Source organism: Pelophylax lessonae (genome assembly GCF_965119305.1).
Source record: "Pelophylax lessonae genome assembly, chromosome: 7".
Classification (NCBI taxonomy): domain Eukaryota; kingdom Metazoa; phylum Chordata; class Amphibia; order Anura; family Ranidae; genus Pelophylax; species Pelophylax lessonae.
Window position 1 is genome coordinate 271948160 of NC_138774.1, and position 14468 is coordinate 271962627.

The following is a 14468-nucleotide window of genomic DNA, read 5'->3' on the forward strand; positions in this document are numbered from 1 at the left end:
TGGTACTGCTGTGGGCACTGCTGGCTGGTATTGCTGGCTGGTCTTGCTGTGGGCGCTTCTGGCTGGTCTTGCTGTGGGCGCTGCTGGCTGGTCTTGGTGTGGGCGCTGCTGGCTGGTCTTGGTGTGGGCGCTGCTGGCTGGTCTTGGTGTGGGCGCTGCTGGCTGGTCTTGGTGTGGGCGCTGCTGGCTGGTCTTGGTGTGGGCGCTGCTGGCTGGTCTTGGTGTGGGCGCTGCTGGCTGGTCTTGGTGTGGGCGCTGCTGGCTGGTCTTGGTGTGGGCGCTGCTGGCTGGTCTTGGTGTGGGCGCTGCTGGCTGGTCTTGGTGTGGGCGCTGCTGGCTGGTCTTGGTGTGGGCGCTGCAGGATGGTCGTGCTGTGGGCGCTGCTGGCTGGTCGTGCTGTGGGCGCTGCTGGCTGGTCTTGCTGTGGGCGCTGCTGGCTGGTCTTGCTGTGGGCGCTGCTGGCTGGTCTTGCTGTGGGCGCTGCTGGCTGGTCTTGCTGTGGGCGCTGCTGGCTGGTCTTGCTGTGGGCGCTGCTGGCTGGTCTTGCTGTGGGCGCTGCTGGCTGGTCTTGCTGTGGGCGCTTCTGGCTGGTCTTGCTGTGGGCGCTTCTGGCTGGTCTTGCTGTGGGCGCTTCTGGCTGGTCTTGCTGTGGGCGCTTCTGGCTGGTCTTGCTGTGGGCGCTTCTGGCTGGTCTTGCTGTGGGCGCTTCTGGCTGGTACTGCTGTGGGCGCTTCTGGCTGGTATTGCTGTGAGTACTGCTGGCTGGTATTGCTGGTTGGTCTTGCTGTGGGTTGCTGCTGGCTGGTACTGCTGGTGGGAAATGCTGGCGGAGAGTGTAACAAGCGGCGCTGGAGGAAGCATGCAGAGCCGATGCTTCCGGTCTCTCTCCTGTCACAGGCAGAGTGTCATTTGGCCTGTGACAGGACGGATCCGGACTATACAAGAAACATCGGCTCCATTCTGTCACAGCTGCCACAGATGGGATATAGCCCGGCACTTGCATGTGTGCAGGAGACACCCGCACCTCGCGGGAGACTTGAGATATCTGGCGACAAGACACCTGCCGCAGTTTAACCTAGGCGCCGGGCCACTAATTATAGTCGCCAGTGTGACCTGGCGCCTGGGATTTGTCGAGCCCTGTACTAGATCATACTATTTTTCATTTAATCAGTACAGTTTTTGTCTGAAAATACAATGCAAATACTAGTGGTGCGCCGAAAATTAAACCAAAAATTCAGGATGTACTTGGCCAAAATCAAAGGTTTTTAAAATATAAATATTGTGTTATATTCAATATTTTTTATTAATATCATGAATTTAAATAATAATGAATGTATTGTTGGCCATTATCTGCATTTTTATTTTTTTTTATTTATTTATTTTTTTTTTAAGTGGTGTTAAAAATCCTGCTTGCTGCATTTTTGGTGCACATTTGGCAAACTGCACCAAAAAGGCACCTCCCCCATTTAAATGCATTGATAAGTCAGCAATAATGCACCTGTGTTGCATTTTTGATGCATCTTTTGTTACATGACTAGAGCTGCATGATGAATCGGTAAAAAATTGCGATCTTGATTTTACCTCCCCTTACAATCCTAATCGGGCATTTTCACATTTCAGTGCAGAGCCGTTCTCTACTGACTGCTGTCAAAAAGAAAATAAGGCAGCCACTTAACGCTGGGATAAAATTAAACATTGTATCATTTGGTTCTTTGAGATCAAAGGGATGAACGTCCGTCTGTAAATGAGGTCAGTTTAACCACACGCTGTATGAAAAATTGTCTGAAATTCAGTCATTTGGACAGTTTGTTCGTTTTTCGGCCAGTTAATGGGAATGAATCGGTAATTGGTCCTTGATTTTTTTCAGCTGAAAAATGTCACAACCCATTTGGAAATTTTCTGCCGAATGAACAATAAATGGACGGTTAATGTGTTTCTCATCCAAACTGTTTGCACTAGGTATATGTGAAAAAAATGAATAAAAAACTGGTTTATGTCCATTGATTAATTTATCGGTCGTGATGGCACGATTGTTTGCGCTCACGGCCGAGTGTTCGTCTTTCGAAAATGAGTTTTGAACGATTTTTCATATAGTGTATGGCCAGCCTAAGCCTTTTCCTGACACTTGTTGCTTACAAGGTAAAATCAGTATTTTTTGCAGGAAAATTACTTAGAACCCCCAAGCATTTTATATATATATTTTAGCAGAGACCCTAGAGAATAAAATGGCGGTCGTTGCAATATTTTATGTGGCACTGTATTTGCATAGCGGTCTTTCAAAAGTTTTTTTTTTTTTTTTTTTTAGGGAAAAAATTACACTTCAATGAATTAAAGAAAAAACTAAAGTTATCTCTATTTTTTGTATAATGTGAAAGATGATGTTACGCCGAGAATCGTGCTCTTTATAAAAAAAAAAAATAATAATAAAAAATAAAGTAAATTAATATCGTGATTCTCATTTTAGGCCCCTTTCACACTTGTGCGACCTAAAAGTCATGTGATTTTGATGCAAATTTGACTGGACTTGAAGCAATGCCTGCGTAATCTTGAGGTCTATGGACCACAAAACACATCAGTCAGACCAAAGCAGTGCAGGGACTACTTTGAAGTCGCTGCGACTTAAAGTGGCACAGATGTGAACGGTACTCATTGGAAATCACGGAGAATGACTTGTCATGCGACTTTGCAGTCCCAAGTCGCATAAGTGTGAAAGGGGCCTTATCCATATTTATGCAGCTCTACATATGACCTATGAAAAGCACACTATCAGCAAGGTAAAATTGCGGTAATAACGCAGCAAAATCACAGTAAAATTGTTTTCCGCAGCCATTATTGCCACTTTTTTGGGGGGTTTTTTTGTTTTTTACTTTCGGCGCAGTGCTGAAAACTCTATTTTCAGCATATCATCATTTTTTTGGCAGCCGAAATTTCAGTGCATCATTAACAAATGCAATATAATAATATAATTTATTTATTTTTTTTTTTTTTTTTTTTTTTTATCGTACGAGAATTTTCATAACTTTAGTAACCTCTTCATTTGGAGGTTAGCATAGAAAATAACCGACAATCTTCGTCCAATAATCGCATCGTGTGTACCAGGCTTTAGTGCTCCCGCGTAATATTATAAAAGGGATATCCAGACACAGAAAGGGGTCCTTGAATATCAGGTTGAACGTCTGACCATACATTACATCATAACTTGGCCAGTGCAGTGCCGCTGATCAGCTGCTCTGCGATAAGGGTGGTGGAATGTTGCTGGCTGGGTGACAATCTATCCAGCCTGGAAACGTTCTCTATGCATGGTGCTGACAGAGGGGGGGGGGGGAGCGCAGTCTAGGTGTGGTCAGCCATGGAATGAGAGTTGAACCATCTGTCTTCCTTATTGTTGTTTCCACTCCAGCTCTGATCCTGCAGTTGTCTTCAAGACTTTGCCGGACGAGAAGCAAAAATAGGTTGGTGCATCTGGTGCATGCGGGGAGGAATTCCCAGGGTGGGGGGTGGCTTGTGAGGAAGGGAAAACAGAGGAGCTAAATTAAAGACTTAAATGGCTTATGGCAAACTGAACAGGGTGGATAAAAAATCGAAGATTTAATAAAATAAAAAACTTTTTTTTTTTAATTTTATTTAAAACCAATTTCTTTTATTTAAATCTTTTAAAATGTTATATATATTTTACATTTTTTTTAACAAATTTATTTTAAATAAAATGCTTTTGGAGTAAAAAAATAGGTGTGTGTGTGTGTGTGTGTATGTTATTAAAAAAAATAAAACATTATGTTTTTAAATTTTATTTTATTTTTCTGCATATGTCTATTCAGCAATATTTTCATTTTTTGGTAAACTCATTTAATGAATCCAAGCTCTGCAGGCTGAGATAACATGCACTGCATTGATGCGTTCACACAATTTCACAGTAACTACCAGCATGAGTCCTTACATTTTAAAGAGCACCTGTCATTTCAGATCCATCATGGCAGCACCTGTTAGCAGGCATCCACCCACCTGCTGCCGCCACGTCCCTCACCTTGTGTCACTGTTTTTTTTTTTTTTTTTTTTGTTTTTTTTTTCTTTCTCTTTTTTTTTTTTTTTTTTTTTCTCTCTTCTCTTTTTATATATATTTTTTTTTTTCTATTTTTCTTTTTATATATTATGTATTTTATTAAAATGCTTTTAGAGTAAAAAAAAAAATATAGATAGATATATATCTGTGTGTGTGTGTGTATATATAAATACATTAGTAATTGAGTTTTATTCAGCATGAAATGGAGCTTACAATACAATTACAATACAAGCTGCGTTAAATAAAAATGGTAATAAATGGAGTAATAAACCCCAATAGACAATCAAGCATCAATAACAGTGCAAATGATGGGGAACTTCTGGCAATCCAATACCATGCTGTGGATTTGATATCCATACCTCCTGATATTAAGCCCAGGGGGCAATTATAGTGGTTTTGGCAGATCTTGATTGGAAGTTAAGCTGCATACACACTATACAACTTTTGTTGGTAGATTTCCTTTCGATTTACCTTCAACTATGTAGTACAGGCATGTCCAACCTGCGGCCCGAGGGCCGCATGCGGCCCAGAACCGCAAGCAATGCGGCCCACTGCCCCCTGACAATCTTTTTTTGCTGGGGAGTAAGGAAGTCGGGGGCACGGCGACAGCAGCTTCCAACTAACGGTAGGCAAAGGCTGAGGGGGGGGGCGAGCATGTGCATTGTTTCTGACTCCTACCACCATGACCACTTCAAATCACTGAAGTGGTCATGGTGGTTAGAGTGTTCCTTTATTATCTCTCAGAAGAAGTAAACCTCTGTATACTGATTCCATTTAATTTCATCATCCTCTAGTTGTGTTAAATTAGTGCGGGTGGCGCGGTGGCATTTTATTACATGCCTTAACTATAGTATATATTTTATATGCAGCTCGAGAAAATTTCTCTACACTCAATGTGGCCCAGAGAGGCAAAAAGGTTGGACACCCATGATGTAGTACATGGGCCTGCCTGATTGCATACAAATTGAAAGTGAAAGTGTTTAGGTTTGACCTCATATTATATGAAAGTGTTTAGGTTTGACCTCATATTATATGGTTTTGGTAAGTCTAAGGCCCCTTTCACACAGGCGGACCGTTCAGATGCGCCTGTCTGTGTTTTTGGAGGATCTGAACGGTCTCCCTATGCATCCCTATGGGGGATCGGATGTCAGCGGAGACATGTCCGCTGACATCCGATCCGTCAAATCTGGACGGATGGAAACCCTATTTTTCCATCCGTCCAGTGGATCGGATGGGATCGGACCGACGGTCCGTTCTCATCCGATTTCCCCCATAGAGAAGCATGGGGAACTGACAGCTGTGTGTCTGCACACAGCACGGAGACACAGCTGTCATCCTCCTGCTCAGCGGGGGATCGGCGGCTCGATCCCCCGCTGAGATAAACGGAATCCGTCCGACGGACGGATAGTTTGAAAGGAGCCTAAAGGAAAAAATCTAAAGAAAATTGTATAATGTGTATCCAGCGTTGCATAAACTGTTTCTGGGATATAAAGAAGGACACTTAAAGCTGTTTGGGTCCTGGTGGCCCTCGGATATCTGGTGAGTGGCCCTTTCACATAAAGTTGGTAGAGCCATATCTAAGAGCACTTATTTATTTCATAGGAAGATTATGGAGCACCTATTAAACGTGGTGATTGGAAGAATACAAGAAAATTTGAACAATTTTTAATTTCTAAACTTCGTGTAAAAAGATGCTTTTTGTGTTTTCTGCGTTTTAAGCACGGAATATAAAACTAACACCCAACAACACATGAGAACACGATTGTTTGTTTATTCTTAACGGCTCCTCAAAAGTAATACTTATTGATTGGTACACACCAGATCTGATGGCAGCTGTATTTATTGATATTTCTTTTATTCGCTGATAGGAGGCGCCATTTTTTTATTAATCTCTCTTAAACTAGTATTAGACTAGGTTCACACTTGGGTGGGAATGTGTGTGGATTGCACGTGTTTCTGCAGAAATTTGCACTGCTCTTTAGCAGACGCACGGGTGGTAATTCATAATGGCACCCCCACCTAGATACAGAAAGCAGAGCACGTTTTCGGGTGTATGCAACCGCAAGGTTCAAAAGGACAATGCGGTTTCCATGTGGCTGCGCCTTTTTTCCTGCTTTTCCCGCACATACGGCAGCCTGTTCAAAGCCGGAAATGTTTAGATATGAACATAGCCTTGAGGTTTGTTGCTTACCTTCATAACTGGCCACATGGCTGGTCTTTCTTTGTCATGTTTACTACATGAAGGAATTTGGTTGCTGTATTTGGTATGTACAGCCGGTATTCTTTTCTTATTTTTGCAGTATATGATTGTATAAGGCAACTACGGCCCTCCAGCTGTTGCAGAACTACACATCCCATGAGGCATTGTAAAACTCTGACATTCACATATGACTAGGCACGATGGGAATTGTAGTTCCTGAAAAACTGGAGGGCCGTAGTTTAGGAATCCCTGATATAAGGGATTTATATTTTTCATGGTATGCCTTCCAGATTGGCCATTATAGATGCCCATAAGGGTTTGAAGAGCGCTCGTACACTGCACATACCCGGCGCTTGCACCAAGGGAAGGACAGATGGTGGTGTCCTTATTTTTTATTACTTTTGTAAAGAAGTGTTCTTAGGGAGGAATGATTGTGCACACCCAGTCAGAGCAAAATGAACAGATATCCCACCCCCCAAGGTTTTATATTGTCTGAGTCACCATCCTATCATGGGTAGGCTCCCATGTTGGTTGCATTAGAGCTTAGACAAGTGAATGATGTTGTGGAGTCCTCCAAACCAACAGTGTTCAGGCCTGGTGATTGCCATCCAAGGTCCAAGTGCTGTCATAGAGGGGAGGTCATGTATACTGAGAAGCTCCGCTCCATTTTTGGCACCTCCGGTGGTTCAGAGGGGAGGTTACATAGTTATAGTTACATAGTAGGTGAGGTTGAATAAAGACCATAGTCCATCCAGTTCAACCTGTGTTGGTGTGTGTGGCCGTAATCATCTCTCATACCCTTCCTGAGGACCTTCCTGGACCCCTGAATGTTTTTCTCCTTGAGATGTACGTCTAATGCCTCGTTTCCACTGAGTGGTACGGTTCGGTACGGTTCAGTACGGTACGGTTCGGAACGGTACACATTGCGTTTCCACTGCCAATAGTACCCTTTCATGATAGGCGTGGTGTAGCAGGAAAGCTGTGATAGACGATTCTCTGTCAACCAATCAAAGTTCTGCAGAGTGTAGCTCCACCCTGTTGGTACGGTACTAATGTGCTTGGTACCCCAACGAAAGGGTACCAAAAAGTGGTGGTACGGTTCGGAATTAGGGTACCATTCATATTGCAAACGGTATGAATAGCGTACCGTACCGAACCGTACCAGAAAGCTCAGTGGAAACGAGCCATTAGTCTTTTGAAAGCCACCATGCTTCCAGCAGAAACCACCTCTTGTTACATAGTTACATAGTTACATAGTAGGTGAGGTTGAATAAAGACAATAGTCCATCCAGTTCAACCTGTGTAGGTGTGTGTGACTGTAATCATCTAACATAGCCCTCAATCTCCTGATCCTTGAGATGTAAGTCTAAGAGTCTTTTGAAAGTCACCATACTACCCGCAGAAACCACCTCTTGTGGTAGACAATTCCACAATCTTGTAGCCCTAACAGTAAAGAACCCCCCACGTTGCCTGAGGTTAAAACGCTTCTCCTCTAATCGCATTGTATGTCCTCGAGTCCTCATGCAATTCCTTCGAATGAACAGCTTTTCTTCTAAGCTGAGATCCCCATTAAGATATTTATAAATTGCTATCATGTCCCCTCTCAGACGTCTTTTCTCCAGGGAAAATAAATCGAGCGATTGCAGCCGCTCTTCATAGGTAAGGTCCTCCAACCCCCTAATCAGTTTAGTTGCCCTTCTCTGGACTTTCTCCAGCTCCAACACATCCCTCCTGAGGACTGGCGACCAGAACTGGACAGAATACTCCAGATGCGGTCGGACCAGAGTTTTATAAAGTGGAAGGATTATAGTCTTATCTCTGGAATACATCCCTTTCTTTATGCATGCTAATATTCTGTTGGCTTTGGAAGCTGCCGCTTGGCATTGCATGCTGTTGCCTAATCTATCATCAACTAAGACTCCCAGATCTTTCTCCATTTTTGATTCCCCCAAGGGTTCCCCTCCTAACGTGTATTGTGTTTTTATGTTTTTGGTCCCCAAGTGCAAAACCTTACACTTCTCCACATTAAACCTCATTTGCCATGTCGTTGCCCACTCCGTAATTTTGTCCAGGTCATTCTGTAGGATATCTGCTTCATGCTGTGCAGTTATTGCCCTGGCCAATTTTGTGTCATCTGCAAAAACTGATAACGAACTACTGATCCCTTCCTCAATGCTGTTTATGAATAAATTGAACAAGGTTGGTCCCAGGACTGAGCCCTGGGGCACCCCGCTTACTACCTCAGACCAGTCTGAGTATGCGCTGTTTATTACTACCCTTTGGACACGGCCTTTTAGCCAATTCCGTATCCAAGAGCAAACCCTGCTGTCGATACCTGCAGACCTTATTTTATAAATTAAGCGCTTGTGGGGAACTGTATCAAACGCCTTAGCGAAATCCAAGTACACCACATCCACTGGTCTCCCCCTATCTAGCTCACAGCTCACTTCCTCGTAGAATGCTAAGAGATTGGTTTGACAAGAACGCCCATTTGTAAACCCGTGCTGGTTACTACTGATGATGTTGTTGTCTTTAGCATACTCTACGATATAGTCCCTTATCATCCCCTCCAAAAGTTTACATATTATTGATGTCAGACTGACAGGCCTATAATTTCCCGGGATGTGTCTCTGGCCCTTTTTGAATATCGGAATCACGTTAGCCTTCCTCCAATCCCCTGGTACATCTCCTGTCCTAATACTGTCAGCAAAGATCAGGAACAGTGGTCTAGATATAACCATACTGAGTTCCTTGAGCACTCTCGGATGTACGCCATCCGGGCCTGGTGATTTGTTTGTGTTAAGTTTATCCAGTCTTTCCCTGATTTCCCCCTCTGTTAGCCATAGTGGCAAGTCCTGTGTATTACTACTAACCATACAGTCATGGTCAGCGTACCCTTCCTTTTCCTGCGTAAAGACTGACGAGAAAAAATAATTCAGCACGGTTGCTTTTTCAGTGTCCTCTGTAACCATCCTCCCATCATCGTTAATTATGTGTGCAATATGCTCTGCCCTAGTTTTTTTGCTGTTGATATATTTAAAGAATTTCTTTGGGTTTTTTTTACTATCCTCCGCTATTTGTCTCTCAAAGTTGATTTTAGACATCTTGATTTCTTGTTTACACTTCTTATTTTCCTCCTTGTATTGCTGGAAGGCCGATACTGTGCCCTCTGATTTATATTTCTTGAAGGCCAATTTTTTTCCCCTAATAAGTTTTTTAACGCTACGGTTTAGCCAGCCAGGTTTGGCTTTGTCTCTTCTAAATTTATTCCCCATAGGAATGCACTGCAAGATGCCTTTGCTTAATATTGTTCTAAAGCATTCCCATTTTTCCTCTGTGGTCAGTGATCCCAGGGTTTGGTCCCAGTTTACCCTTTCCATCAATGAGTACAATTTTGGAAAGTCTGCCCTTCTGAAGTTTAGGGTTCTTATGTTCCCCACTTGCCTTTTTATATTGTTATTTATACTAAATGTGATCATCCTGTGATCACTAGAGCCCAGGTTGTCCTGGACTCCTACCTCCGAGATTATGTCTGGGTCATTAGTGATCAATAGATCCAGGATAGCATTCTCTCTAGTAGGGGAATCCACCAACTGCGACATGTAGTTATCCTGTAAGGTTTCCGTGAATAGCCGGGCCTTATGCGAGTGTGCAGTCCCCTCTTCCCAGTCAATGTCGGGATAATTGAAGTCCCCCAATATGATGACTGATCCTAGTTTTGCCGCTTTACCTATTAGTGCTAAAAATTCCAGCTCTACCTCCTCCCCTTGGTTAGGTGGCCTATAGCAAACCCCCACAACTACTTTTCCCTTATCTTCTTCCCTATCGAGTTCAACCCACACAGATTCTAAATCCATGCTCATCCCATCCGTAATGTCACTCCTTTCTAGCACCTTTATATTGTTCTTGACATAGAGACATACCCCTCCCCCTCTTTTACCAACCCTGTCCTTCCGGTACACCGAATACCCTTGGATATTGGTCAGCCAGTCATGTGAGGGGTCGAACCAAGTCTCCGTTATTCCCACAAGGTCTATGTCTTCCTCATGTACTAACATTTCCAACTCATCCATTTTATTAGCTAGGCTCCTGGCATTAGCATATACCCCTCTTAGTTTTACGGAAGTTAAACGTGATTGGCGGTTTTGTTTATTTCTGTTTGGTCTGCTGTTCTCCCGCACAGACCCGCCAATTGATGTTATTGACCTACTGTCGCTGTTGACCCTACAACTGCCTTCAGTCCTCTGCTCCCTCCTGACTGATTCTACTTCTGAGCCCTCCCCCCCGTCTCCTAGTTTAAAAGCCCCTCCAACTCGGTGGCCATCTTTCTCCCCAAAAGAGCTGTACCGTCCCCATTAAGGTGCAGCCCATCCTTACTAAAGAGCCGGTAGCCGACTGAGAAGTCAGCCCAGTTCTCCAGGAACCCAAACCCCTCCTTCCTACACCAATTCCTCAGCCACTTGTTAACTTCCCTAAGCTCCTTCTGCCTCTCCTGTGTGGCTCGAGGTACCGGCAGTATTTCAGAGAAAACCACCTTGGAGGTCCTTTTCCTCAATCTATTACCTAAGTCCCTGAAATCGTTCTTAAGGATCCTCCACCTACCTTTAACTTTGTCATTAGTGCCCACATGCACCATGACCGCTGGGTCATCCCCAGCCCCGCCCAACAATCTGTCTGCCAGATCTGTGGTAGAGAATTCCAGTCTTGTAGCCCTAACAGTAAAGGACCCCCACGTTGCCTAAAGTTAAAATGCTTCTCCTCTAATCGCATTGTATGCCCTCGAGTCCTCATGCAATCCTTTCGACTGAATAGCTTTTTTTTCTATGCTGGGATCACCATTGAGATATTTATAAATTGCTATCATGTCCCCTCTCAGGCGTCTCTTCTCCAGGGAGAATAAATCAAGCGATTGCAGACGCTCTTCATAATTAAGGTCCTCCAATCCCCTAATTAGTTTAGTTGCCCTTCTCTGGACTCTCTCCAGCTCCAACACATCCCTCCTGAGGTGTAGGAGCATGGTTCATTAAGTAGAACTGTTTAGGAATAGTGAACTATCTGCAGATTCTGTTGTTTTGCCTTTCACTGATTGGTTAAAGTAACAGTTTCTCTTTAAGGTGTAGAGAGGATATACGGTGGAAACCAGCAGGCAGTCCAAAATGGCAAGAGCCGACCAATCCCCAAACCTGAAAGTACAAATCTTCGCGTCATAAATTTCTTCTCCCTCGTTATGTCACCCACCAGATGTGCTGTACTCAAGAGCTTACTTGTTGGGTTGCCATCTTTTTACAATTTACTTGTCTTTTCTGTAAAGTACACTTTGATATTAATAATTTTTTTGACTGTTGCTTCTTTCTCTTGCTTTAAACTGATTTTTAATTTTTTTTTTTTCCCCTGTTGTCTTCAGAAAATGGATTCAGGTGGAGTTAAAGTGCTGGAGACAGCAGATGACATCCAGGACAGAAGACAGCAGGTTTTGGACCGTTACAGGCGGTTTAAGGAGCTCTCCACCATCAGACGCCAGAAGCTCGAGGACTCCTATCGATTCCAGTTCTTTCAGCGCGATGCTGACGAGCTTGAGAAATGGATCCAGGAAAAGCTCCAGATCGCTTCCGATGAGAACTACAAGGATCCAACCAACCTTCAGGTAGGGGAAATTCTCTGGGGTTTGGTTAAGTTTCAGCCGTTCAGCCAATCCAAGCGGAAGTATTGTGATATAGGTACACCACTTGTATGCAGCATATGTGCAGAAATGCGTAATGCATGAAAGAAGTGTACCCCCATCTCCAAGCTGAGACTAGGGAACCTCATCACTAAAGAGCCTCAGCTCTGAAGACTAAACCAGTTCCCACAGTTAAAGGAGAAGTACAGCCAAAGCTCGTTCAGCTGTACTTCTCTTGTGGATCACAGTAATGCAGTTCGTTCTGCACTCCTGTGACCGGTTTTTGACGCCCGCTGTCATCATAGAGCTGATTCAGGCTCGGGAAAGATCGCGACCATAAGGTCGAGATCTGCCCACATGCCTTGACCATAACACAGCTCACCTCTCAGCGAGCGACTGAGAGGCTGAGCCCAGCTGCTCCCCTCCCATTCCCTCCACAGTCCAGTGAGCATGGAGTGGAGGGAAGAGCAGAGACAGTCACCAGCTCTCTGCTCAGGGGGCTCTGAGTCGCCCAGCTCTCTGCTCAGGGAGCCCTGAGTCGCCCAGCTCTCTGCTCAGGGAGCCCTGAGCCGCCCAGCTCTCTGCTCAGGGAGCCCTGAGCCGCCCAGCTCTCTGCTCAGGGAGCCCTGAGCCGCCCAGCTCTCTGCTCAGGGAGCCCTGAGCCGCCCAGCTCTCTGCTCAGGGAGCTCTGAGCCGCCCAGCTCTCTGCTCAGGGAGCTCTGAGCCGCCCAGCTCTCTGCTCAGGGAGCTCTGAGCCGCCCAGCTCTCTGCTCAGGGAGCTCTGAGCCGCCCAGCTCTCTGCTCAGGGAGCTCTGAGCCGCCCAGCTCTCTGCTCAGGGAGCTCTGAGCCGCCCAGCTCTCTGCTCAGGGAGCTCTGAGCCGCCCAGCTCTCTGCTCAGGGAGCTCTGAGCCGCCCAGCTCTCTGCTCAGGGGGCTCTGAGAACCAAACAATCAGCGGTGTTTGATCACTCGGTTCTCAGTCTTAGAGCTGGCGGGTGACAGATACAGCATCGAACCAATGCAGCATCCACGTAGGCAAGTATGATTTCCCCCCCCAAAAAAATTCCCATACATTTTAATAAAAAATGGGTTAATAGTAATATATCCTTACTGGTGACCTGATGAAAAATGTGTTTTCTTACAGGGAAAACTCCAGAAACACCAGGCATTCGAGGCTGAAGTGCAGGCCAACTCTGGAGCCATTGTTAAACTGGACGAGACTGGAAATATAATGATCTCCGAATCTCATTTTTCCTCCGAGACCATCCGAGTAAGTATCTGAAATATGTGGTTGGGTTTGCCAGCCTTTTACCAACCCTTGCAAACCTATATACAGCTCCTGGGGATACGCCCAACATGCACTGCTAGGCAGTAGAGGGACATGTGGAGAATAAAGCAGTGGGCAATTCCCAGTTATAAACTCTTTATTATAATGTCGTAATCACACTAAATGTATCGTGTTTCAGATCCGCCCTCCACATTTTTTTGCACCTATCATCCAATAACTGCAGAAGATTAGTTCTCCAGGTGAAGGGTAGTGTAATGTAGAGATGGGCTCAGGCCTGTTCAGGATCCTAGTCCTAACCCACCTTCAGCGTGTTCTAATGATAATGCTACCAGTCAGTGCTGGGACAAGGTTACCCAGGGCAAAGATGCCAAATCCCCTCCCCAAAATGTATGAGCATTATCTGTCAGCAAAAATCCTCTCCCTCCTCCCCAAAAAAATGTGAGCACTAATCTTCACACTTATCCCCGAAGCATAAATTTCCTTTGCAAGCCAAAGTTCTCCCCCCCAAAATATACCCCCCCCCCTCCTCCAGTACAGATCCCCCTCCTCCTCACAGCTCAAATCTTCTCCCTCCCCAACTCTCCCCTCCTAGCACAATTCTCCTACCCCTCAAATTTCCCCTCTGAGCCTGAAAGATTGTATTAACATGCCTTATGATATTTCAGATATATATTTCAGTTTATGCCCATCCTATGATGAAATGTGGGCCCTTGCATTTACATAGTAACGAGTTTGACTGACAGTCATTCATACGGCCTTGGACATCAGACAGTTGTATTTTGCATTTAGACGACATGTAAACACCTGTCCATTCATTCATTTGAACACTTGACAGTTGGATATTTTGCATTTAGATTACAAGACATGTTGCATAGAGATTGCTGATGCCACCCATAAACAATTGACAATTGCTTACATTAACACAGACAAGCTGAACACAGACGGTCCGACTACAACAAAACACCTCATATTGACACAGATGCATGGCGAAAGCAAAAGGCCCTTTCATGTACTGTTCTGTCTGAGATGTTCTATTGTTAATTTGACTGATTATTAAATTATAAATTTAATTATAAACCAGTTTGGATCAGTTTTTCCCGCTCAAAACATGCCTTAAATATGAGCTACACTTGCAATAAAGTTAGTTGTGACTGCACTAAGTTTGAGTGCTGTGTGTCGTCATAACTCCCGGCCGGATGGAGGGGAAATTCACTATCTATTGGGGGGGTTAGCAACTGAAGGGCTGTATACCATCGTGATT

The 14468-nt window shown here is 44.7% G+C and overlaps 1 protein-coding gene across 1 annotated transcript in view; it reads left to right on the forward strand.

The window, feature by feature from the left end:
• SPTAN1 (spectrin alpha, non-erythrocytic 1) overlaps positions 1-14468 on the forward strand; it is a 154070-nt gene that overhangs the window by 44706 nt on the left and 94896 nt on the right. Inside the window, exons 2-3 of the mRNA XM_082263944.1 lie at positions 11665-11904; positions 13064-13189. Of these exons, the coding sequence (XP_082120070.1) occupies positions 11668-11904; positions 13064-13189 (363 nt within the window). The 5' untranslated portion in view covers positions 11665-11667. The remainder of the gene's footprint in view (positions 1-11664; positions 11905-13063; positions 13190-14468) is intronic.